Source organism: Psammomys obesus, unplaced genomic scaffold (genome assembly GCF_907164565.1).
Source record: "Psammomys obesus unplaced genomic scaffold, mPsaObe1.curated_primary_1811, whole genome shotgun sequence".
Lineage (NCBI taxonomy): Eukaryota > Metazoa > Chordata > Mammalia > Rodentia > Muridae > Psammomys > Psammomys obesus.
In genome coordinates, this window is record NW_026596120.1 from 7,470,587 (window position 1) to 7,496,160 (window position 25,574).

Below are 25,574 nucleotides of genomic sequence, written 5' to 3' on the forward strand. Positions count from 1 at the left end.
CACACACACACACACACACACACACACACACACACACACACACACACTTTTCCAGCAGAATGCAAATGCCCCTTTTCTAACCTCAGGAATCTCTATGCTATCAGTCTTTGGGAAAAAGGCAGACTGACAGGTAACTAAGGCCAACTTACTCTAGTTTTAATTCATATTTCTCTTACTACATAGGAAGTTGAATATATGCTTTAATGGGCTTAAGGAAAACTATCATTTACTTTTCCCTGACTTGCCTCAAATGTCTTCATAGCCATACTCTTGTTCTGCATTTGGAGATGGATGTTATTGTTGGTGATACTGAACCATATGGCCCCTTGCACGGTTGGTGGATCATTTTGTTTTTCTTTAGCTACTACGTAAGCATTTTATTGCCATCTATTCCATGGAGCATCCACCTAGCTTTCCTCATTTAGGTTCCACTGGGATTGTGTGCTTTTCTCTGGTGGCACTTACAAAATAGTAGCGTGATTATGTGGCACACTGATCAGGGCTTTTCTCACTGAGCACAGGGACCCTGATTTGATCCCTTGACCTCAGAAACTAGTTCTGCTGATCTAAGAACCCCATTTAGATGGATAAGTGAATGGTCCCTCAAGCCTCCATTTACTCAGCATCATCTCCTGTCGGTTCCCGCAGAACTTTCTTCTAGTCACTTGCTTTTCAGCAGAGCTCATCACCTCCCCACCAAACTCTGCTTCTCTCCCCTCCCTGGGCACTGAAGAAGTGAGACTTCCTACCTCCCTAGTGCCATGTGTTCCAAAACCACATGACCTCACCTGTCCAACAAGAGATGAGGAGAAGTGAGGTATGATGCCCTGGGCCAAGGCAGAAAGATGCCCTATGGTGTCCTCTATGGTGTTGCCCTGTGGTCCCCACTCTTGTGACCTTCAGCCTCTACACAGGAACTCTGCCTCCCCTCCCCTACTGAGTTTAAGAGAAGAACACTTCTATGTGTCAGTCCACTGAGTCTGGAGAGTTGCTTCCACAATAGGTTAACCTGTCTGGAGGATGAAGCCAGCCCCTCCCAGCCATGATTCTCCTTCTCTGAGACTGTGCAGCATGTCTGAGCGAGCCACAACATTTGGGGGTTGTCATTTTTGCTTCAGTGCACAGTACACAGTACAGCTTTGGACAAGTACTTCCCCTTTCTGTACTTCATTTCCTCATTTAAAAGATGAAGAAATTAATATCTATATGTCTGGAGTTTAAATGAGATAACACACAGTACGAATATTCTGCCAGAAATATTTGAGATTTTGCATCTTTTTCTTTTAAATTTGAAACATCTGCACATATATGTAATGGGATGTTTTAGAACCCAAGTCTATATATGAAATTCATTTATGGTTCACACATACCTCATGTACACAATCTGAAGGTAACTGTATGTAATATTTTTAATGTGCTTGTGGTTTGGCTGTGGCCTGTGATTGTAGGGACCAGCTATAACTGTCCATTTGTGTCAGCTGATCTGTGCTTATGAAGTTGTGCATTTCAAACTTTAGCTTAAGGATGCTTTGCCTGATGTAAAGTTTCTGCCATTTATAAAACATTTACTCTATGAAAGCTAGGGTTATAATCCCCAGTGTTGTATAAAGTCCATCTTCGTTGAGTCTTTGCTGGTGTACCTTTGTTGTCTGTCCTTCCTTGCAACCTAATTCTTCCCTGCCCCCCAAAGCTGTGGGCAGGACCCCTCTGAGCTGAGACCTGTCTCTGTGAGCACAGCTCCTTTGCTGGAGATTCAGTGGCTGGTGTTTCATAGCCAGCCACTGGCTGTGTCTAGCCACAGATGCTTCAACTCAGGAGGCTCAGCTCTCAAGCCACCACACACCAGTAGGTCAGGATCAGATCTGAGGCGTTTTTATAAAGCCGCCCATTTTAGATCCTTTAGATCATCCTTCCAAACACACTACTTAGAACTCTTGCCTGCTCCCTTCACAGTGTCCCTGAGGCTACTGTGCAGTCTTGTAGGACTGCTGATGTGTGTAAGAGAACCTCAAGGGCCTGGTTACTAGTTTTCCTCAGGTTTTCCACAGGGTATAGGGCAGCAGGAGTATGAAGGAGATGGTAGGCTCTGAGAGCAGGCTGAGGTTTGAGCCTGGCCTGAAGGCTGAATATGAAGCTTGTCAGGTTCTTCTACAGAGTGGTTCTCAACCTTCCTCATGCTGCGACGCTTTAATACAGTTCCTCGTGTTGGAGTGACCCCCAGCCATTCAATTATTTTCATTGCTACTTCATAACCATAATTTTGCTACTGTTAGGATCCAAAATATAAATATCAGTGATTTCGGGGGTCTTAGGTGACCACTGTTCTAGAAGGATGACGTGATAGCATTCCTTGGCAGAGCACATGATTCCACTGAATCCTCCTAGCAAAAACACAGGTTGGCTGGTGTGTTGGATTTCCAGTTAACACGCTAACCTGGGCCCAAAATCTGCTTTCTCACCACAGGGCATGAAGAGGGGCACAAGTCCAGCTGTCAATATAATTCTTGCAGGATCAATAAAAGCCTCCATAGGTTCTCATATTTTTCTAGCTGGAGCCTTCCATGCTCTGGGGACATGTTTGTTACGTACCAGATATGTTTGTACTGGCATAACCATAGGGGCAAAGGGTGCCCACAGTTCCTTGGGGATCTGTGCTGTGGCCATAGTGAGTCTGGAAGCTGCCAGGCAGATGCCTTCCAGAATGGTCACTTCTCCCAGACACTCAGCTGGTTTCTTCAGCAGCTTTAGAGGCTGGACCACCAGCAAAATTCCTATCCACAGCCTAGACTCCCTATGCCACAGCAACAGGCTGGCCATGGCTTTCGGGGTGCCTTGCCATTTCCTGGCCACCTGCCACCTGCTAGCCTCTATGATCTGTACCAAATGGCTCAGAATATGAAGGCCTTTGCCACCAAACTTGAAAAATCTGAGTTCCATCCCTGAGACCCACAAGGGGAGAGCTGAATCCCACATGTTGTCCCCCGACCTCCACGTGAGCATCATGGCATGCACCCACCTCCAAATACATAAGTAAATGCAGTAACAAATTGACAGAAAGGCCTCCTGTGATTTGTTGAGAACCCATTAGGTGTGCTACAGGGACGTATAGCCATATGTTTAGCAAATTAATACATTGCTAAAAGCTACACAGTGTTAATTCCATTTTATACATGGTGGGGGGGCTTCAGGGGTTGAAGTATCTTGCCCAGGGCCACCAAAACAGTAAATAGTAAATAAATATTATTGTTGAGAATCCAGGTGTATCTGACGTTAAGGTTTTTTTTTGTTTGTTTGTTTGTTTTGTTTTGTTTTTTCTCACACCGCAATGATGATGATGGCAAGGATGGTACCATGAAAATCAGAACAAGATACTCTTTCAAAATGTGGCTATCCTACAGTATCTTGCATAGGTACAAGACAACAGCCATCACAACACTGGAGAGAAGTAGTTTTCAACCTGTGGGTCACGACCCCTTGGGGGTCAAAAGATCTTTTCTCAGGGGTTGCCTAAGACTATTAGAAAACAAAGATATTTACATTGTGACTCATAACAGTAGCCAAATTGCAGTTTTGAAGGAGTAACAAAAATAATTTTACGGTTGGGCGTCACTACAACCTGAGGAATTTTATTGAAGGGCTGTGGTATCATATTTATGGTACAACTCATAACAGTAGCAAAATTACAGTTATGAAGTAGCAATGAAAATAATTTTATGGCTGTGGGTGGGGGCTTACCACAACATGAGGAACATTAGGAAGGTTGAGAACGACTGTTGTAAGGACTGAAGTATGCTCAGGAAGTAATCCAGGAATATGAAGGGTCCACAGGAAGACAAGGGGAGCAAAGAGCCGGTACTAGGCCCTGCGAGTGGAAACATTCCTTCAGCAAGTGACACCTCGCAAGTGACAGAAGGAGGCTAGTCACTGACAAATCCAATGATAGTCATTCAGAAGTGATGTGTGGCAGACACACAGGGACCGAGGAAGTTAGTTTTAATAATGGTCAAGGCCGTCTTTTAATCAGAGTTGCTGGTGTGGAGGCAAGAGCATGAACTTCTTTTGGTCAAGTTCTCCCAAGTCCCAGTCCCCTTGCTTTTGAAACGAGGTCATAATATTTAATTTGTTTTGAGGACTAGAGATAATGAACGTAAAACGGCCCCCCAGTGAGCACTCTGCAAACTGTGTGTCTTATTAACTTCTCTCACAGACCTTTGAGCTCTCGCAAGCCATGCCTTAGGGATGGGAAAGAATCATCTGTGGTGACTTGGGTACGAACAGCTGGGATACTGAGGAGCCTCCCTCTAGACCCCTCTCATTTGTGCGACACACATCTTAGCACCTTTTCCTTCCACAGGCTATGACTACTCCGTAGAAACAACTTTGGTTCTTAATTTATAATTCACAAGTTGCCAGGCTGTTAAGTCTAGCATCTTTGGTTTATTTGCTCTGTCAAGCCTGGAATCTTGCAACAGTGCCCCTCGGGATGGCCAAAGGAGGGGATGCATTCAGAGGCAGGCAGTGAGTTGGAGTGAGAAAAAGAGATGGTTGGAGGCTGGATTCTGTAGTACTGGGTAGACAAGACCCCAAGGAAATCATGCATGCTGATCAGACCAACTTTTCCAGTATGAAGTGGTCTTATATGCTTCCTCCAATGACATTAAACATGCATGTATGGGCATGTATGTGTCAAAACCAGGGGAAATAATATCTGGAAAGCCAATCTCGCCTAATCAAGGCTTCTGTATTCCTTCCATCTTCCCATTTTGACCCAATGTCCAGGGTAGGCACCTTAAACCCCACCTGGCCAAAATCATTCCATCTTGCTTGAGCTTTCAATGGTTCCTAGTGGCTGAGAGGAAAAAAGTATATATCTAAATGTATCAACGAGAATCCATGATGTGGTCTCCACCTAACTATTTGGTCCAGCTTTTGTGCTGCTACTTGGCTGCCTATAGGTGGCCTTGGGGTTCTTGTGCATTCCCACGATGCTCCTTTGCTACGGCTCAGATTTCCAGATCTGCTTGGAATGGCTGCCCTCTCCATTCCCCGTCCTTTCCCAGGTGAATTCTTAGCTGTCCTTACACATTCTTCTCAGGCTTCCGTCCTCTGGGGAGTCTTCCCTGAAGGCCATTCACCCTGAGTCTGAGGCTCTGGAGTGGTACTGCCTAGATTAAAATTCCGGCTCATCTCATCACTAACTTAAGGATGTTTCTTGATCCCTGGTTGAGAACACCATGGTACCTTTGCCAATGGGAAGGGGTATCATGAAGAGTAATGGTCATAAAGCATTTAGAACAAGCAGTGCCTGCCCCTTGGAGGCCTTCAGGAAATGTCAGTTCTCACTGTGAAGAAGTGGCACCCAAGCAAATTTATTCACCACTAGGGCCATTGAGTTATCTAAAGACAACAACTAAGCCAAGAACATCTATCTTTGTATATGTGGTATGTACCCTGTCCATAGCACGATATGTTTGCTGAGGTGATCACATTTTAATGAACATCATTGGTGCTCAGACCAGTGCACCTTGCTTGGATACCCAGGGCCAGAGTCTTCATGTATCAGGGCCCTGTTAGGAGCAGGTTCTGCTGGAAAACAAGTCCGTTGCTAGGAAAGGCAGGCCCATGGCAAGATGGCAAGGCAGGCCCATTGTCAGACTGGGTACAGATGGGCAGCAGGTAGAGAGATCCTGAGCTGTTGTCGCCTTCCCTTGGGAAATGGCCAAGGGGGAAAGTACTATGGCATCTGGGGACTCCAGGAGCTGCTCTGGTTTACAGAACACATAGGATGGTACATCCTGACTTTCAGAAAGGAGCTAGGGAACTGCCTTCTTGTGCTAGGGCCTGTGATGAGTCATCAGGGTCTTAGATGGGACTGACCTTGCTTTTGTTCAGGCCTCAGGGGCCCAGGACCAGCGGAAGCTTCTTATACCTAGGTGAGGCCAGAAGCTAATCCTGCCTGTGGGAGAGAAGCTTCCTGGGGCCATAGCTGCCCTTCCCTCTGCCTCCCAGGAAATGCTTTTCTAAGAACACAGCTCTGATTTCCTGAATCACTCGAATATTTTTGTTTCACATAAGCGATAAAAAATATGAATCCTTTCATGTTCCTTTTGACTTCCAGATATTGCTTGGAGGGGAATTGGCTTCACTTTAACAATGTCAGACCTAGTGACTGTCATATCTGTTTTCCAATTCTACCTCATGTCTATCTTCTCCTTACTTCCTCATTTGTGTTTGGAGACCTAATTTTTTGTTTACTTTTTATGTTCTTGAGATTGTATTCTTACATGCTGCTTTAGTTGCCTTTAGGCAAACGAACAACAAAGCAACCAACCAATCTACAGACAAATGAAGTTTCATTCCTCCCTCTGGGCAGACATGGAATAGCTTCAACTGTGTACTCAGAAGCACCCAATCTAGAAGTTTCAGGAGCTGGTGGCAGAAATCCATCCTGGAAGTCATGATCACTCACTGGTCCCTGTTAAAGTGTGGTCACGCTTTAACTGTGAAGCTTTTCTGGGAATTACTATTTTCTGACATGCTCAAGTATTGGGAGCCTTCAACACACAAATAGGTGTCTGGCCAGAGGCGGCACTGGTGCCTTTCTTACCTTTATTCCTTGCCCGAGGCTTTCCAGGGAATTAATATCCAGCCCTTCTTTGCAGGCCTGCAAACAAGAAATCACCTTCTGGCTTTCCATTTTGCCAGGACGGATGGTGAGACTGGCGAGGCTGCCATGGAAAAATTGTGCAAACCGAGGTTTGGCTACTTCACCTCCTGTAAAAGCAAGAAATATCATCGTCTGCCTTGAGGAGACTAGATAGGGAGGATCAACACACGTACCATCTACCCACAAGGCCAAGTCCACTCACCCTGCCTGTGTTCTTTAAGCAGAAGGGATAAAAACAAGCCACTGTGTGTGTTTGTGTGCATAGAGGCTGAGCATTGTGGGAGCTTGGTTGTGCTACCATGCCCACGTATGGTTCAAAATGCGCACATTGCAGCTTCATCAGGAGCTACGCCCACCTCCTCCCTGGTCTCCAAGCCAGGCTCCCCGTGAGATCTACTTATAGACCACCTCACATAGCCTTTCCTAGTATTGTTACCAATTATAGCTCCCCCTCCCCCATCTTTGGAAGAACTGCATGGGGGGATCTAGCCTGGTTCTTGCTTGACTTTTTGTTTAGAAAGGAAATGGGACTTGGAGGGAAGATGGACCAGGATTCAGTCCCCATCTTGATAGTTCCCAGGAAAGGTTTTGAAAACTCTGAGTCCCCATGGCTTATGGGATGTTTTTGTGCCTTCTAGTTCTGGTAGGCTGTCTCAGCAAGCAGCGCCTGCTGCTTCTATGCTTTATGTTGCTTGGGGCTTGATAACAGACTATGCCCACCTGTCAGTGGCTTTCCCAGCTCGCTAAAGGGCAGTTTTTCAGCAAGTGGCACTGTAGCATCCTCACTGCCTTTTGGCCAGCCAGGGTGTGCCAACGAAGCCTTGGGGGCCAACGATGCTCCTAGGGCACACAGCTCTTATGTTCCTTAATGTTTGGTGTGTCTTCATGATTCCTTGATATCCCACTTCCTTTTGCTTTCCTGTTAAAATTACTGAGGTACTCCCTATTGAATGACTCCTGCATGGGTCTTTCTACTGCCTAGATCTGAGCCTGACTGGATTTGCTCTCATACCTGTTCCATTGCTCGCCCTCACCCTGTCCTCCCTATTGTCCAATTAGGCAAATTTCAGTTTTTTCAAGGTCTCTTAGATTCTCCATCACTGCTGTCTCCTCAAACTTTATTGGGTCCCTGCTTCCTATTCCCTGTCCCCGTCTTGAATCCCACTGTGCTCTAGGCTTAGGGCTTGGATTGCTGGTAGTTGGTTTTATCCCAGCATCTTCCACCTGGCAGGGCTGGGAACTGTTTACATGTGTGTGCTGTCCTCAGTAGCTTAAACTGTTACCATCCACCTTGGCTACAAATTTTAATCATCTGCAAATCTTTAAAAAGATAAACCAGTGCCTGGTCCTTGGTCTGACCCCCTGGAGATTTTGATTTAATTGGTATGGGGAGTTTTACAAGCTTCTTGGGTAAAGCAGATGTGAGGCCAAGGTTAAGAAGCACTGAGCTGTGAGCGTCTCCATGTTGGTTCTTTTGCATACTCCTTATGCGATCTCTCTCCTTGATGCTACCCGCAGGCTTGCTCTTTGCAAGCTGCTATAATTTATTAGTTTAAGCCTCTCTTTCCTAGATAGCAAGGACCACTCATGCATTATTCATTTTAATGAAGACAATACTGAGCAAGTAAGTATTAGGGGGCTGAGGGTGGACCAGACACTGTGCATAAGTTGACTCATTTATTCTTCTCAAGAACACTTGGCCTCTTGCGTTCTCTTGGGATGTTATACTCTGCCTGGCACACAGCAGACACTTCATAATTGCTGTTGAATTGCAGGAGATGATGCACTGAATGCCATCAGAGCCATCATGGGCAGTGTGGCTCTCTCACTCTTTCCTTCTTGCTAAGGCAGCCCTGAGGCCTTGGGCATGGATAGACAATGGGGAGAGAGTCTAGGCAAATTTATTATACCATCATTGCTGCAGTGATGGACTGAGGGCTGGGTCTGGGGCCAAGTACCAAAATGAAGCCAATCAGTACCTGGCATTCAATAAGCTATAATTACGGTCCAAGAATATGCATGGGACCAAATTTAGGTTACCATCGTGAGAGATGATGACTGGTAGCTTACAGACAAAAGCTTCTATTTTTCTCTCTCAGAAGGTTTTCAATGAACTCTTGTTTTTCTCTAGAGAACCCACAGCTGTACAAGCCATCTTGCCACTAAACTAAGAATAATAAGGGCAATGCAGAATGTAGGACAGAACTAGAAGAGTAATATGGGACCAAGCAGGACCCAGATGGGTATCCCCACTGCTGTGCTTTGGGATATCCTCTGCTACAGGAACCATCTGTCTTTCTGTGTTAAACCACTTTGTCTCATAGGTTGTTTCCTTGCCATATAAAATTCTTTGAAAGCATTGAATATAAAAGCAAGTCTTTTTTTTTTTTTTTAATACTTGGTTTTCAGAAAATTCCAAAATAAATGTGGATGATCTGAAACACCCATGGCTATCGGAGGACAATTTGGGGTTTTCTGGTCTCACACTTCGCTGTTGATAAAGTGCTCCTCCATAACACTTGCATGTTCATGCCCTAGTATTATGGCTTAGATACCAAGTGTCCCCACTAAGAGGCCCCCATATTGAAGCCTGGGTCTCTCATGCTTAGAGGGTGGGCTTTTAGAAAGTGATTGGGTCATGAGGGCTCTAACCAAATCATTGACTTAACCCACTGAGGAATTCAAAATATGAATAAACTGTTGGGAGGTGACTGTGGAGGGTGAGGCCTTGTAGAAAGATTTGGGTCACTTTTATTATTATTATTATTTGAGACTAGGTTTTTCTGTGTAGCCTTGGGTGTCCTGGACTCACTTTCTAAATCAGGCTGGCTTCAAACTCACAGAGATCTGCCTGCCTCTGCTTCCCAAAATGCTGAGATTATAGGTGTGCACCACCAGGCCTGGCTGTGAGTCACTCTTATCTGTTCCCTGGATGTCTTAGGAACAACTCAGCTTCTCTACACCTTTATGTCAAGGTACTTTACCTCACCATAGTCCAGAAACAATGGGGCAGGCTGACCAGGTATTGGAGGCTCTGAAGCCCATGGGGCAAGGTAAATCTGTCCCCATGTATGGATTTTTATTTTTGAGTATTTGTCATAGCAATAAGTTGTCTGACTTACAATCCGGTGAATGGATAGCTGGAAATCTTTTTTGATCTACAGAAAAGAGGACGAAGGCCTAAGCATGAATGATGGAGTGTTATCCACCTGTTTTCTGCCTTGTCTCTACCTTTGAGCAGCAGAATCAGTGAGTGTCACAGACTAGGTGTGACCTGTGTACCCAACATCATGTGCAGTCTCAACACAATCCTCTCCTTGAGTCTTCATGAACCCCCTGGAAGATAGGCACCCATTCCATAGACACCTGTGGTGATGTGATTTTATTTTTTTAAATGGTGCCTATAGGCTCACAGGGAGTTGCACTATGAGGAGATGTGGTCTTGCTGGAGTAGGTGTGGCCTTGTTGGAGGAAGTGTGTCACTGCGGACAGGCTTTGAGGTCTCAGAAGCTCAAGTCAGGCCAGTGGCTCAAAGTTCTCTTCCTGCTGCCTGTCCATCCTGCTTGCTCGGTTGCCTCCCCAGCACCATGTCTGCCCATGTGCCACCACAGGTCTTGCCATGATGATAAAGGACTAAACCTTTGACCTGTAAGCCAGCCCTAATTAAATATTTTCCTTTATAAGAGTTGTGGTGGTCATGGTGTTTCTTCATAGCAATAAAACCCTAACTAAGACAGCACCCATATTAATAAAACAGGCTTGAAGTTGTAAGTGCATGTCCCTACAATCTGAGCATACCATCTATCATCTAGACACCCCTGTCATCTCTCACACAGGCTTCATCTCATAGGCCAGTGGTTTTGACAGCCTTGAATACTGACGTATCATATGCTGTACTTTCAACTTAAGAATCCAAGAGCTGTAATGTACCCTGTTTATGAGTCAAAAGTCTCTAGGAAATAGATTTGATTAGCATTTTGCAATGGGAGACTTGCATAAGATTTGAAGTACATTTTACCCAGTACTGTATGTGGTATAAGATATTAAAAATAATAGATACACTGATTTTTTTCTCTTTTTAATATTGAGGATGTCTACATGGGCCACACAACTCCTCTGTCAAATTTTAGAATAAACATGGTTATGAATCATTTTAAGAGAGTGAAAATCTCAAAACTGTTTCCAGACGAGATTTTGGATTTCTTAGACTATAACAGCATTTCAAAAACATTTCCTGTGTGTCCAGCCTTGTTAGGTTCATATCATTGTCGGCTGTGGGCTAGGGTCTTCAGGAGCTTACACTGAGTGGAAAGACTGAGGTTAAAGACTGAGAATTAGATGTTCTAAGCTAACCCGAGGCATTCTGAGGCAGCACACAATCAATTTCTAAACAACACGTCTACTGGGTCAGAGAATGATAGCTGTCATTGGGTCCTTGAAATGCATTGGGTTCTTCCATATGTTATTTCATTAATCTGTAAGGGAATCTTGGAGATCTTAAGCTCTGTACTTTATGTTTTTATTGGGCATTTCTTCCATCTCACATCCATTTATGCGCACCTCTAGCTTTGCCACGCGGATGGTCACAGAAGAGGCCTAAGCTGAGAACCTACTCAAGTATGGGTTTCAGAAGCATCAGTGCCTCAAAGGGCAGGGAAGGCCTGACAGTGGGTCCACTTTGGGGGAGTACAGAGGAGGAGAATCTGATTTCTTCCAGATAAGGTAGGTTGAGGAAATGGAGAGGATAAGTTACAGGATGACATCACACACAGTTGCTTCCAGGGCTGAGCCCCAGCAGGATATTGGTAGACTGCCCACAGATGGATAGGCAGAGAGAACATGAGAAACACCACAAGTACTGATGTAGCCCCGTGGAAGGCGAGGAAATGCCAAGACAGCTGTCAGTCCTAAAGGACCATGAGTGGCTGAGGTGCAAATGAGGTAGATAAGCACCATTGCAATGAATAACCACATGGAAAGGTGACCGGGCCCACATTACCCTATAACTATATCCTCACCTCCCGAATCAACCAGCCATTACCCAAGGAAATGAAAAAAATGCCAGATTTGAGGAGGTTAAAGCTCTCTCACTCACATGGAATGAAGCCTGAAATGAAACAAAAATGGGTGTGGAAAAAAAGCCATTCCATCTTTGTGAATTGAGAGTCTTACCTGATACTGACAACTCTTTTTACAAGAGAAGCTTACAGACAGGGTTTGATAACCTTTTCTGAGGTGGCGTGGCCAGAAGCAAGTGAAGTTAAGATTCAACCTTGAACCCAATCTTCTCCCTACACATCATCTAATCAGATATTGGAGAAGTTCAAGGAAGACTTACCAGAAGGGTACAGGTTGGGACTGATACAGTGCTGGAAGGGAATGCCCAGTTATGATGGCTCCTGTGGACACTGAATGGTTTCAGTACAATTGCTAGGGGCTGGGATGAAGACTGCTGGGAAACCCCAGGTGTTTTGAAAACCAGTCAAACAGTTGGCCCTGAGCCAGCATCTGAGGTTTCCCATCCTCTGACTTAACCAATCACAGACTGAAAACATCTAAACAATACTAAATACGGACATGTCTTTTCCTAGTCATCATTCTCTAAGCAATAAGGACCATTCCAGAGCATCTATACTACATCAAGCCTTATAACTAATCCATAGTTAATTTGGGAAGATATTTGCCACTTTTAAACAAAATACTCTACCACCTTATGTAAGGAACTCTAGTGCACGGCATCTGGGGACCAAGCACCCACAGATACTGAAGGACACTGTTGCTTGGCATACACGATCTGATGCAGCCGGTCCTATTCTGAAACACAGCGTTTAATGTGAATGAAGAGCCTGAATACCCATCACCCATTGCCACAGCTTCCTGTCTGCTGAGAGGTGTGGTCTATTCCCTATAGATGCAGCTTTAAGAGAAATTCGAGGCAGAGGACCTATCCAACATGAAGGCACTGAGTCTCCATTCAGGAAGCTGCTGACTTTCCTGCCATCTTTCCCTCCGCTGTGCAGTCTGAAAATACATGGGGAGGGTGGAGGCTATGATTTCTTTTGCTTGAGTCGAACACTACTCTTCGCAAGGCTTGTGGATGGGGATGCCCCTCAATGAACACAATTTCACGGATGGCCAACTATCAATTTTGAGCAATGCAAATGGCCAGACTGTCTGAAATCTTGCTTTCTCCTTCTTCCTCATTTTGGTGATGGAGACACCCATGGAAAGCAAAGACTAAGTCAAGTGTGTAATAGACCCTCACAAGCTGCAGCTTTAAAGCTGTGTGCATATAACCCCAAAGGGGGTCCTCATAGCTATAAGTTGCAGGTGACTTGCAAAGAAAAATGATCTGTCATCATGGATGGCCATGACACACAATCTCATCAAGCTTTCTTAACCCTCTTTTTTTATTTTTAAGAAAAAAAAAAGTGTACCATTTTTCTTGCTTTTACTGCAAGCATTATGATACTATGGAGAACGAACCATATGACTTAGGAATGACCCCAAAAATCATCTTCCTGAAACTGAGGACTTAAATTTATGGAGTCAGAAGGTTGCTTGTATATCACCCAGGATATTGATTTCACTCTCCAAAGCAATTGAGAGTCTGAGTGGCAGAAATGTCTTTGAAAACCCAGAGTTGATAAGCTGTGGCAGCATGGATCTAGACTTCCCTTCTACTCCCTCCAAACCTAGCCTTCTCCTTCGACAGCCTAATACCTGCCAGGTCTGAAGTTAGCTTTAGTCTTGGCTGGACTTTGGCAGAGCTCTGAGATAACGTCAGGGACATCTGGCAACTGATTTGCCCCAGATTCTGACAACCTTTAGTCTTCTTTGGCTATGGTGATCTAGTTCTGGTGGTACTTACCTACATTCAGACCCAGGTGCTATGCCAGCCCTGGCAGGAACGGGGTGGGGTGTGGATTATGCCCATGCTGCATGTTGTTGAGCTGTCTATAGCGGAGCCCACTGAAGGTGCTCAGCACAGTTTCTAGTGCATGCCAACAATGCAAACATGGGGCCTAGGAGCAGAGCTGGTTTGCACTGCTTCCTAAGCTTGACCTTGGCCTCTTTGTAGAAGGGGTATCCCGTGAAAAGGAAGTTCTGTTTGGACTCCTTGGGGGATGCTGTCTGGATAGAAAACACTCTATGCTGGTGAGTGCTTTCTTTTTTTTTTTTTTCCAGAAGCTGAGACCCCTGAGGGATGGAGAATAACTTGAACACAGCCTTTATTAAGATAAATCTGTATTAAATTAGACCAAGCTCATTAAGTGGAACGGTGTAGTCCAAGCGTCTGCACCAATGGTAGAATCTGGCAGGGGAAAAAAAAAATGACCTGAAAATGTACAACCAATCTCAGGGCTGCGTGTGGCTCCAGTTGCACCACGTGAGGCTCGCAAGCCACTGATTACAGCCCTCGGGCTATGTCTGCCTTTTGATTCCTTTGAGACCAGTCTTTGCTCTGTCTTCACTTCAAAGCTCCAATGAGTGTTTAATATCTGTCCCTATTCAGCCTCTATTTTTTTTAGAAGTGTCTTCTCTATCTCCCGTTGTCTTGTTAAGTGGGGGATAGGACACAGCAAAGATAGGGTCCGGAATGGACCTCATATAATCTTCCTCATCCAAGATTATATTTTAGAAAGGCCAGGATTCCCTGCACTGGAGGAGAATGTCTTGGCAGAGATAGGGGTTAGAGAAAGGCGCCACAGGCGGAGGCGCCTATGTGAAATACAGTCAGAATGGCAATCAGACAAGGACCAAGGTGAAATTTTCCTGAGTGTGCCTCGACAGATTTCACACAGGCAGCCACTGACTAAAAGACCGCCCCACCGTCAGATGCCTAACACACAAGTGGGAAGTCAGAGACACTCTAGTTTAGTAAATGATAGGTGCCCTGGCCTGCTGCATTCTGTGGCATGTTCTGCAGACCTCAAGACTCTGCAAGACACTCTCATGAACTGGCAGCCCTCTGACTTACCTCCCTGCACAAAGAGCCTACAGGACCTGGGTAAGTCAGGTTCGATGTAGATGTCCAGGAACTAAGCAGATGAAGCTAAGCTGATTTTTCATAGTATTTGAAATCAAACTCAATTGACAAGATGTGTTGTTCTTGCTCTAAACGATCTGCCATGTTGTGTCTTGCTTTGGTTTGAGTTTTTCATCCTTAGGTTCACAGGTTAGAAGCTTGATTCCCAGAATGGCAATGCTGAGATCTAGTAGATAATCACAAGACTGGCCTCTTCCAGTGCTGTGGGTTGGAGTTTTGCCGTGGCAACTTTTCTGCTTGCCTTTTCTTTCACCTTTGTGATGCTATGCATCATGAAGTGACACAGCCAGGAGGCCCTGGCCAGAGCTGGTGCCATGCTCATTGGAATTTGTTACTGCGAATGAAGGATTCAAAGACTTTTCAGGCTGCATGTGCTCTGGCAACGTTTCTTAAGTGTAAATGAAGTCTCATTTTTTTAATTACTGGAAAAATACCAGTGAAAATGAAGTTCTGCTGATTGCATGGCTTTCAAATCCACTAACAGGACACAGTGGGCTAATTGGGTCTGCAGAACACAGACCAGCAATGGTGCTGGAGCTGGCTCCCAGGAGAACCCAACACATAGCATCTATTAAATCATTTTCTATTCACTTTGTCCAACCCCAACTGGAAATTTCACAGATGAGTACAAGTTCCCCAGCCAACCTCAGAAGCACCAGAAAAGGTCCCCATGTTTGCAAGCCCAAGGCAAATTAGAGGGGCACATGCAGGACTTTGTGCTTTGTATGTAAGCGGACAGTAGAAGGATGAGAACTGTGGAGATGAGGCCTGCTCCACAGGCCACTGATTTCACCGCGCTGCATCTCACTAGAAGTACTTTTGATATGTCACACGCAGACAGAAATGTGGCTCCCAGAAGAGTCTGGGAATTCATACACATCCAGATTCCTTGACCAGGAACGAGAGTGTCCTGAGACTTAATTTCAACCCCTTTCCTCATCCTCTTCTCCAACCCTCCTGAGCCATGAACGCTGCAGTGCTAGGGAGACCTGAGCCTGTTCTTGCCCCCTGCGCTCTCGTTTCTCCTCTTCTTTGTGAGGCCTTACTCATTCTATATTTTAAAGAGTAAGATTTGGGGGAAATTTTGCTAGTGGTGTGGTCATTCCTCACAGGGAAAATACCCAAGTTTTCTCCGTGTCCTCCGAAGCTGCAGGATCATGTTTCTGACTGCTTTTCTATCCCTGTCTTCCAAAATTTTTCTTCTGAATGACTGTTCCCCAGCCTTCTTTTTGAATTATGCATGGGTCTTGGGAAGGCAGAGTCTGTGTATAAGGGCTGGTCCTAGGAGAGGTGAAAAAAGTGAGAGAATGTAGGAAGCCTTAGGGGAGTTAAGGCCACAGATGTTAGAGTAGGCCTAGTTCTTGTAGATTGCCTATTATGCCAGATTTAGATAAAAGAAAGGGAAAGGAAGGTGGTGAAAGACTAGAAGATATATTAAAGTGACACATGCATTCACGTGAGACATGCCAAGCACATGAATTCCTCATGGAACCTTGAGAGGCAGGCTCTGCTCTTATTGGATAACTTGGAGATTAGAAATTCAGAACCACAGAGATGATGCTGGCTTCTTCATAACACTATGTTCCAAATCATATCATGGGAACAAAATAGCATGAACTCAGTACGAAACTAGACACACAGACAAAAGGGAACAGGATACAGGACCTAGAGATAAATCCAGCCACCCATAACCATCTCATTCTCAGCAAAGGCCCAGCCTGCTCAACAAACAGTGCTGGGAGAGTAAATGACTTCATGGAGTAAATTCAACCGAGATTCTCCATTATTGATCATTCTGCATTAAAAAGTCAATCAAAATGAAACAAAGGCTCAAAACTCTGAACTGCTAGAAGAAAATGTACAGAAATATTCAAGATAATAGCACAGACAATGATTTTCTGAAGAGGACTCCAGTAGCCCAGCAAACAGAAGCCAGAACTGACAAATGAGATTACATCAAATTAAAAAGCCTCTGCAAAGCAAGGGGGAGGGTGGGGAAGAAACAACCTACATAGAAGAAAATATTTGCTAGCTAACCATCTGACAGGGGATCAATGTCCAGAATATATAAAGAACTCAAAAGAACAAATAATTCCATCCAAAAATTTGTCAAATGATCTGAAAAGATACTGCTCAAAAGAAATACTACAAATGTCTGGTAAATGTATGAAAATTGTCCAATAACTTTAGCTGTCAGAGTAAAGCAAATTAATTTTTATAATCTAGCTGTATTACTCTGGGATATATATCTACAGAAACTGAAATCAGTACACAAACTTGCAAACCTATGTTTATTTTAGCACTATTTACAGTAATTAAGATGCAGAATTAATCTAGGTGCCCAGGAAAAGATAAACTATATAAGGAACACACACATTGGAGTATTTATTTAGGGCAATGAGGAATGAAATCATGCTATTTGAAGGAAAACAGATAGAACTGGAGAACATAGTAAGAAAAATAAGGCAGACACAGACAACTATCATATCTCCTCTCATAGGTGGAAATTAGAAAAAAAAATGAAATCAAATAGCTCAGAAAGAAGAGTCCTGTGGGACACAGAGGAATTAAGATCCTGTGTAACTCTAGCTAGCAAGGGGTGAGGCTGGGATGTAACTCAAACTCAAGCTTTTCTGACTCCAAGGATGCTCTCTTTCTGTTGCTTCTTGGAGAATTAAAGAAGTATATGGCCCGTTAGTAAGAGGAGGACAGGCTTTGTGGTTTGCAATGATAAGGCTACAGAAAGTAGAGAGTTTGTAGCATCTGTGTCAATATGTATCAGCTTCTTGGTGGCTGCTGTACTTGCTTGAGCCCCACACTGGTGCTAAAGCAGAGAAGAGATTGGTAAGGAATACCGAGACAGGAGGACCAATTAACGAAGAATTAGAGCATGCTTGTCACTGCGGGACACCAGCCTATTCCAAACCATCCAGGGATCATCTTAATTATTTGCAGACGCAGTTTTGATTTGGTGGGTCTGTTTTCCCACCCCAGGTGTCAAGCATATACTTGGGGAGCAGTGGCTGTAACTGACTTGCCTAAGCAGGATCTGGCTGCAGGTTTGGAGTGACAACAATCCAGATGGGATCTCTGAGGGCAACCAGTAAGGAATCATAGTAAAGTCTGTAGAAGGATATATTGCCGAGCGAGCGTCTCTTCTTATAGGTATTCTCCAGAGTGTGTTCAATAATATCCAAGTTGGTATCTGGCTGGGACACTGAGCCACACCAAGACCCCCACTTCAGCACAGCTGTGTCCAGCTGTTCAACATCTAAGTTAGTGCCTTCCAGGGATCCCTGCCATGAGGCACAGTAGCCTGCCCCTGGTAGCCTATGGGAGCCTATCCTACTGAAAAGACTCTCATCCTTAAATCCTGTAAAAATGGTAAGCAAGGTTTGCCATTCTTAGGTGAAACATGTCACACATGGCATGGCTAGCCATGGCTCAGGAGCAACCATCTTCCTCCCTCCCTCACCTGTATCTGCTCCCTGGCTTTTGCTTCCCAGGTCTCACAGTGTATACTGCATGCTCCCCTTTCTATATTTTGTCTCATGAAGCTGTCTGGAATTACTCTTTATTCAGCCTGCAGGGACTTGTGTATCCCTTAAATCACTCCTGGGTCAACTGCTTCACAGAGAGCAGATTATTATGTGGTTGGCCTCTGGATTTCACATGTGGCTCAAAATATATCCTTAAAAACTGTGTTCACTTCATATTTGCAGATACTTAAGATTATTAAACAATGTGGTAAGACAACTATTTGCCCAGTATTTATGTTGTATGGTGAGCCATGGATAATCAAGAAGATTTAAAGTATATAAGAACAATGTCACTTTAAGTGGGCCTGAGCAAGTCATTGGTGTGTATGTGAGATGTAGGAATCAATTTCTTGTACATACTGAGGGACAGTTGCATTAAATGCACCTTTTCCCTCACCATCCCATGGCGAATGGCTAAAGTTACGTTGGAATCTTTCACAGAATCTATCAAAACAAGGTTGGGTCTTCCTCAGGGTGCTATCTGCCTGCTTGGGAGCATCCTCATCACCCCACTGGGTTTCAAAGAACACCCAGTACTTAAGGAAGAAGAAATAGACTCCAGCTGAGCTGAGACAAAAGACTGTGTACATTGAAAACTCCTTTGTGTGTTTCCAAAACGGAAACAGAGTTGGTCGAGGCAAGGGTAAGGAACAGTGGAAAAAACAGACCACGCCAGGGGGTGATGATCAAAGGCCTTTGTCCTAAGAGGTGGGGGACAGGGCTTAAGCAAGGCTCAGGACTGAGGAATGAGCACACCCTGAGGGTGACTTCTAAGACGTCATGACCTTTGGACAATGTGCTTCTCGTGCCCTGAGCATATAGAGGCCAGGGGCTTGGACACTTGAGTAATAATGAGATCCCTGCTTTCCAGGTAGCCTTGAGACAACTGACAATTTCAATCAGAGACTCTGTATTCAACCCTTCCTATATGCAGCCACAGCGTGGAGCCAGTTAAGATTCCAGAATAATAAATAGCCTCGGTAACTCAGCGGCAACCACGACCTTGTCTAGGTTGATGTAAGGTGAAAATCCATTCTCCAGCCAGGTGCTCCATTATTACTTAGGGCTACTGTCTCAATTAATGCTTCCTCTTATAAGCATTTTTTTTTTTCTGGCTAGCTTTCATGTTACTTGTTCTTCTTTTTTCTCTATCAATATCTCCCATGGTCAGTGCAAAGAGTTGAAAGAGAGCTCCGCTTAGGGTTACCTTGCCAACAGGCGCCGACAGTAAGCTGCATGGCGATATGAGATGGGTGGATGGGCCAGTCATTGGTCACCAGGTACGGTTCATAGGTTGCTCCATCCATGTACAGGGTGACCACAGGAAACTCCACATTGATGACATAGTAATGCCACTCTTTGTCACAGATCTAACGGGGGGAAAAAGAACACACACAGAGAAGCAACACTTAAAATTCAATCTACAATGCGTCGCCAAACAGCCCTTTAAAATCTTATTCGGAAGAGGGAGAGGAGGAAGTTTTGGAGGTCAACAATTATTACCCCCAGAGACTCAAAGAACGGAGTTTTGACATAAATCACACACTGAGGTTATCAAACACAATGGGAAGAAGAATACAAGAGGGTCCAGTCATTTGCTGAATACTGTTATCCTCCAGTACATGTTTGGCTCCAGGAACTAATCTGAGTTTCAAATCCTCAGATGCTCAAGTTCCTTCTATAAAATGACACCGCATTTGCATGCAACATATGCATATCCTCCTGTGTACTTTAAATCAAGTCCATTTTACTTATGATACCCAATCTAATATAAATTCTTTAAATAATTGCTCAGCTGTATTGCTTCATTGCTTCGGGACTATCCACAAGAAAAGGAAAAGCCTACTCATATTCAGTATGGCAGCGATTCCTCAGCTGGGTAGATTCATGGATGTAGGACCTTTAGGCACAGAGGGCAGACTGCATTCAACAATGGGCACAATGAACATCTTGTTCATGTAATTACCACCTGCCTTAGTTAGGCTCACACATTTTTGTTGGGCAGTTAGGAGTGTCAGCTTAAATTACTTTGAATAACATTTCCTGCACTTCTTTAGTATATTAAAAAAAAAAAGTACGATTGAAAACATTTTCCCAAATTTTGGATAGATGGAGCTGTATCAAGAATAGTGCTACAATGAAACTAAAGCTAACGAGTAAGATAAATGAGGAGAGAAGAAAGGATGATGAAAGGCAGACTCAGAAAGAGGGAAAGCAGGAAATGCAAGGAATCTGACCCCCTGAATCCCATTGATTCTGTCTTAAGCATCAGAGAAGCCCTGGCCCTTCCAATTCAAGGAAAATAAATCCCAAGGGAGACAGATTTTCTAGCAAGACTCTGCCTTCTTCCACCTTAGCACACCTGGGGAAACAGAGAAAGGCCACAAATGTAGCCTTCTGGCCTGTACTGGGAACTATAAACTCTTCACATTTGTCCTTTCACAACCTGCCATACCCAGGGATCCTGTTCTTTCTCAGGACTGAGAAATAGCATTAACAGATTGGTAGAAGCAAGGAAGGGTGGCTTGACTGGGTTGAGGAATAGGGAATCAGTAGAGTACAGCTCTGGCATGTCCATGAGGACCTTTCTAGGGATGATTGCCTCCATATGGCTCTAACCTAATGAATGAATTAATCCCTTAATGGATTCATAATGTGACCATATTAGTAGTGAAAGCTAGGGATTGGGGGAAGGAGTTACTACGAGGGTATAATTGGGACTGTATCTCACCCTGGACATCTACTATGCTCTTTCTGTGTTTCCTGACAACCAGAGATGGCTCTGATTTGCCATTCCCTCTCTGCTAAGATGGGCTGACATCTCTGAAACAATGAGCAAGAGTAGCTCTCTCTTCCTTTCAGGTATTTGGTTACAGTTATGCCAAAGTAACTGATTATGTGAGTAGTCACAGTTTTTGACCCAAGAGACAAAACTCACACTGTACAATCGCTAACAAAAACGTGGGAAGGGAGGCAGGAACCAGAAAAGGCAGCGGGACTAACGAATAGTGTTTCCTTCCTCCTGTGCAGGCCTGGGCTCTCTCCTTTGTTTGGTCTCCTCCCCTCTCCCCCTGCACCCCATGGGTTCCTCTGAAATGTCTCTCATCTCTATCATCCGCTCTTCTTCACCCCCACCACAGATGGCAGGGGAGGCTGATGAGTTCTACATGAAGGTGACCCCAAGGTGAGGGCATCAAAGCACCCCCCTCCATCCTGCACTGGATTAAATGTGCTGTTTCTCATGAATAGATAACACCAACAGGGATGCTAAATGATCTTTTTCCCTTTCATTTTGGAATAAGAAATTTTCCCTTAATGTTCTTTTTATATTGTCCCATCTCATGTCTCAGAAAATTACTCCTTTTGAAGCCTGTTAGTCTGATAAAGCCTGATGAATATTTTAGGGGCTTTAGTAGGCAAGCAGGAAGGGGCCAGGCAGTTCATTCCAATGTCTTGTTGAATTCAGTGAGAGCCCTTGACTCAGTTTACACTCCCTACCATACTGATGTTCTGGGTCACGCCAGCATATTTGGACGCTGAGATTTGGGGTTGAGCCTGTGACTGAAGGGGGTGCTCCTAGGTCATAGGAGTAGTGCACAGGGAGAGCAGAAGACAGAGTCTAGGCCTTTTGGAAGAGTTACGAACCAAGGGGAGTATCTGAATGAAGCACCCAACCCAAGGGATCTCAATGCACCCTGTCTCTGGAGTTGAAGTCAAGGATAGCCAGGCATCAGAAGAAAGCTAGAAAATGGTTTACATCCTGGGCATATTCCAAGAGGATTGCAGCCAAGTCCAGGGAGCTAGTGAAGTATTCCTGGATACGAGTCCTCCCCATGGAAATCAAGCTGTCAGGGATAGACTTGTAGGTAGCAGAGGAGGTCTCCCTGTCCTGGGTTCCACTGCTACACTCACTGCGCCATCCTTTTTGTGCACAGGGCAGGTTGAGCCCATGTGCTTCAGCCAATCATATCCTATCCTGTGATTGCTGATGAGGAAGGAGAATGGTCCTCTGGTCTTAATTCTCAACACTCAATTTTTGAGGAACGTCAGAACCGTTTTACAAGAGCAGCACGGCCCTTCCCGACATTGCAGTTTGTCCTGGATGCATTTCCCACAGTTCTGCTGAATGGTGCTTCGTTGACAGACGGCTTCCATGATGCCTCTCCCAATACAGTGAGCCTGTGTCCTGAGCTGAGCCTCCTAATGGGGGTAGAGTGGCTCTCCCACCCTCATTGGCATATCCAAGGCTCCCAGCAGCCTCAAATATGCTTTCAACCTAGGTGATGGGAACATTTCTATTTACAGTGTTCGTATAAATATCCCTAGAAACAACAACCATGAAAGCCCTGTTTGGATCACACTGTTTAACTATTTGAAAGTTTCCATGTATCAGTTAACGTTGGATTGAAATAATAACTTCACAAACCCCATTGTAAATGGCCATATGATGTGATATGGATATCCTATAATATACTTACCTATCCTCTCATTATCAGATTCATCTTATAACAGCAATTACAAATGATGCTATAATCATTTATTTTGGGCATAAATATTTGTCTCCACTTCTGATTATATCCTTCCTGGAAGGGGATTTAATGGCTTAAATATTATAGCTATTTTTAAGGTTCTTGATACATAGAGTGATTTTTTTTCCAGTAAAATATTGTAACTCTTTATTCTTTTACCCATGAAATCTAAGAAGGCTCCTGTATTATGTTATTGCCACATTAAGAAAAAAAAAAGAGCAAAATCCTAGAAATGTGTAAAGGAACACATCTTGTCTCATTTTTGTAATGAGTCACAGAAGATAACACAAATTATGTGTTTCCAAATCAAAACAGAGACTACTACCTGTGTGAAGAGAGGCCAAGGCTTAGAGGAACAAGCAGAACTGTGATCCTGAGCTCTTAATTGGGCACCCAAACAGTCTTTTAATTCATACTAAGCTTTTGGCTGCATACGTGTCCCAATGAGCTATGTCAGCAGCTGAAGGAAATGCCTAATTAGAGTTTCATAAATGTGAATCTATGATCAGGAAGAGACCCACATTGACCCTTAGCTAGAATGGCAGGGACAAACTATAATTGAAAAATGATCGAGTCAGAATGCAGCAGAAATAGAAGTACTGCCACATAGGTCAATCAAGACAAGGAAACTAGGCAAAGTGACCTTTCCTTAGGGGAGAGACAATCTTTAATTCTTAGCTTTCTGTGAATCACTGGCAAACCTAACTGGCTTGATACCTGTCCCATGATGCCCCCTGAATGGATGCCCAATGCATGACATAGACAAAGCCACTTTCTTCTCAGAACATCTGCAGATGTGATTCTATGTTAGGTGGCTATAGCTGCTCTTTACATGGTGAGTGAAAAAAGGCCAGAGATCCAGAGACTGGACGATTCTCTTCACAGCTGCTGACAGCCTGATTCAAATACCACATCAAGGACTAGGTTGGAAGTTCTGACTTAGTTTCTCCATTAAGCTATTTATTTTATTATTATTTTTTTTTTGCCGCTATTCAGTATGTGACATACTGATTTGCCAACTTCTGTGTCAATTACTATGTCTATTGAGATTTCAAGAGAGAGCAGAGCTTATGAAACAGATTCGTTGCCTTCAGGGGTTTCAATCTAATGGAGAGGGAGGGGGGAGTAAGGAAACCACATAAAAAAATATTCCAATATAATGGGAATTGAAATAAGTGCTGTAACTCAGGTGTGGAGCACTTCAAGGTTCCGGAGAATGGAGAAATGTTTCCAGCTGGGAGAAAGTAGAATTTAGGGTGAATTCTGCAGGCCTGTTAAGGTTTCATTGGGCATAGAAAGTAAGAATAAATTTCAGGCAAATGAAGCAGAAACCTCTTATTTCTGTAATCGGTCATTTTCCCCCCCACTGTTGGAGGTGCCAGTTTGGCAGCATACAGAGTCTAATTCTTTCAGTCAGTCATTTCTGTAGAGATTTGCAAAAAAAAAAAACATAGCCCAAATGGTGGAAAATAACCCCCCAAACCTAGCTGGTGCTTCCGGTCCAACTGAGGTATTGATAAAAGGCTTCTAACAACCTGGAATGCATAGTCATCCTAGGTTTGTGAAAGGTGCCAGGAAAGAAAGCCTGTAGTGTGTTTGTGTGTGTGTGTGTGTGTGTGTGTGTGTGTGTGTGTGTGTGTGTGATGTATTAGGGAGATGAGAGACAGCAGGCATAGATGCAGATTAGGGTAGGACAAAATGTGTTTGAGGGAGGTGAGGAGTGTGAGATGAGGCTGCAAACATCCTTTGGGGCTGGTGGATTGAGGACCTGAGTTGCCTTTATTCTGTAGGCAGCTGGAAGTCTGGCAGTCTCTGGGTGGGAAAGGAGTTAGCAATCATAGCAACAATCAATCTTGGAACATGCTTTCCATTTGGAAGCAGCTTTCCATACTCTTGCTTAGGCCACCCAGTTCTCTGCTAGGACAGGAGGATCGATTCTGTTCCAGGGACCGTTTGAAAAGAGAGTGAAAGAATGGACATGACTTCCTATCACAAGGAGCTTGTAAACATAGTGGGAGTTGGACATGACGCTCAGGCCACCATGGGCTTCCACGTTCACCTTCCTGTCCTTTCATTTCACACAATGGCAGGGCTTGTGCATCACGTCCGATCACACCAGGACCTTGACCAGAGAAGCTGCTGGACAGTGGGATCACAAGTCAGATCATCCTCGAACAGCCTCACCTGAAGACGCTATAAGCACTTCAAAGGCACCGAGTCCCAAAATGGGCTCAGCAGTGTGCCCCTCCCATGCCAGCCTAAACATGTTCTCTGTGTCCTGTCCTATCTCATGTGATCTGTCACCATACTCCACACTGCTTTAGACTCGCTGGCTAATTTATTGTCTTGATCTGATGCTTTTACCTGGTCCCCTCTCCTCTCCATCACTCAGTACCCCACCCCTACTCAGCACCTGCCATACCTGCTAGAGAGGGCAAAGAGTAGAGAGAGGGATAAATGCAGTAGAGAGAGGGAAAAGGCAGACATGGTGCAGTTAGCAAGATGGAGATGCTTGAGCCACGGAGGAGTCTGTAGCAATGGAATGATCTAAATGTGGGCTGGTCAGAAGTGACCAGTTTGCCCTGGGGCTGATGGGAGCCACAAAATGAGATGGGCAAGGAAACAAAATAAAGGAGCAGGAGAGAGTCCATGTAGACTAAGTCTGGGGTTCTGGGGTAACTGGTTGAGGAGCACAGCTGTTTTTTTTTAATTATTAATTTCTTAGGATTTCTGTTCTGAACGTGGGGAGAAAAATCTTCTCAGTTCTTTGCTGCTGTATTGGTTAAGTG

At 44.4% G+C, this 25,574-nt stretch overlaps 1 protein-coding gene across 1 annotated transcript in view; it reads right to left on the reverse strand.

Moving 5' to 3' along the window:
• The window catches only part of Clstn2 (calsyntenin 2), a 572,340-nt gene that overhangs the window by 10,775 nt on the left and 535,991 nt on the right, over window positions 1–25,574 (reverse strand). The window contains exons 9-10 of the mRNA XM_055629720.1: window positions 19,464–19,626; window positions 6,608–6,774 (exon numbers count right to left, since the gene is read on the reverse strand). Coding sequence (XP_055485695.1) covers window positions 6,608–6,774; window positions 19,464–19,626 — 330 coding nt within the window. The remainder of the gene's footprint in view (window positions 1–6,607; window positions 6,775–19,463; window positions 19,627–25,574) is intronic.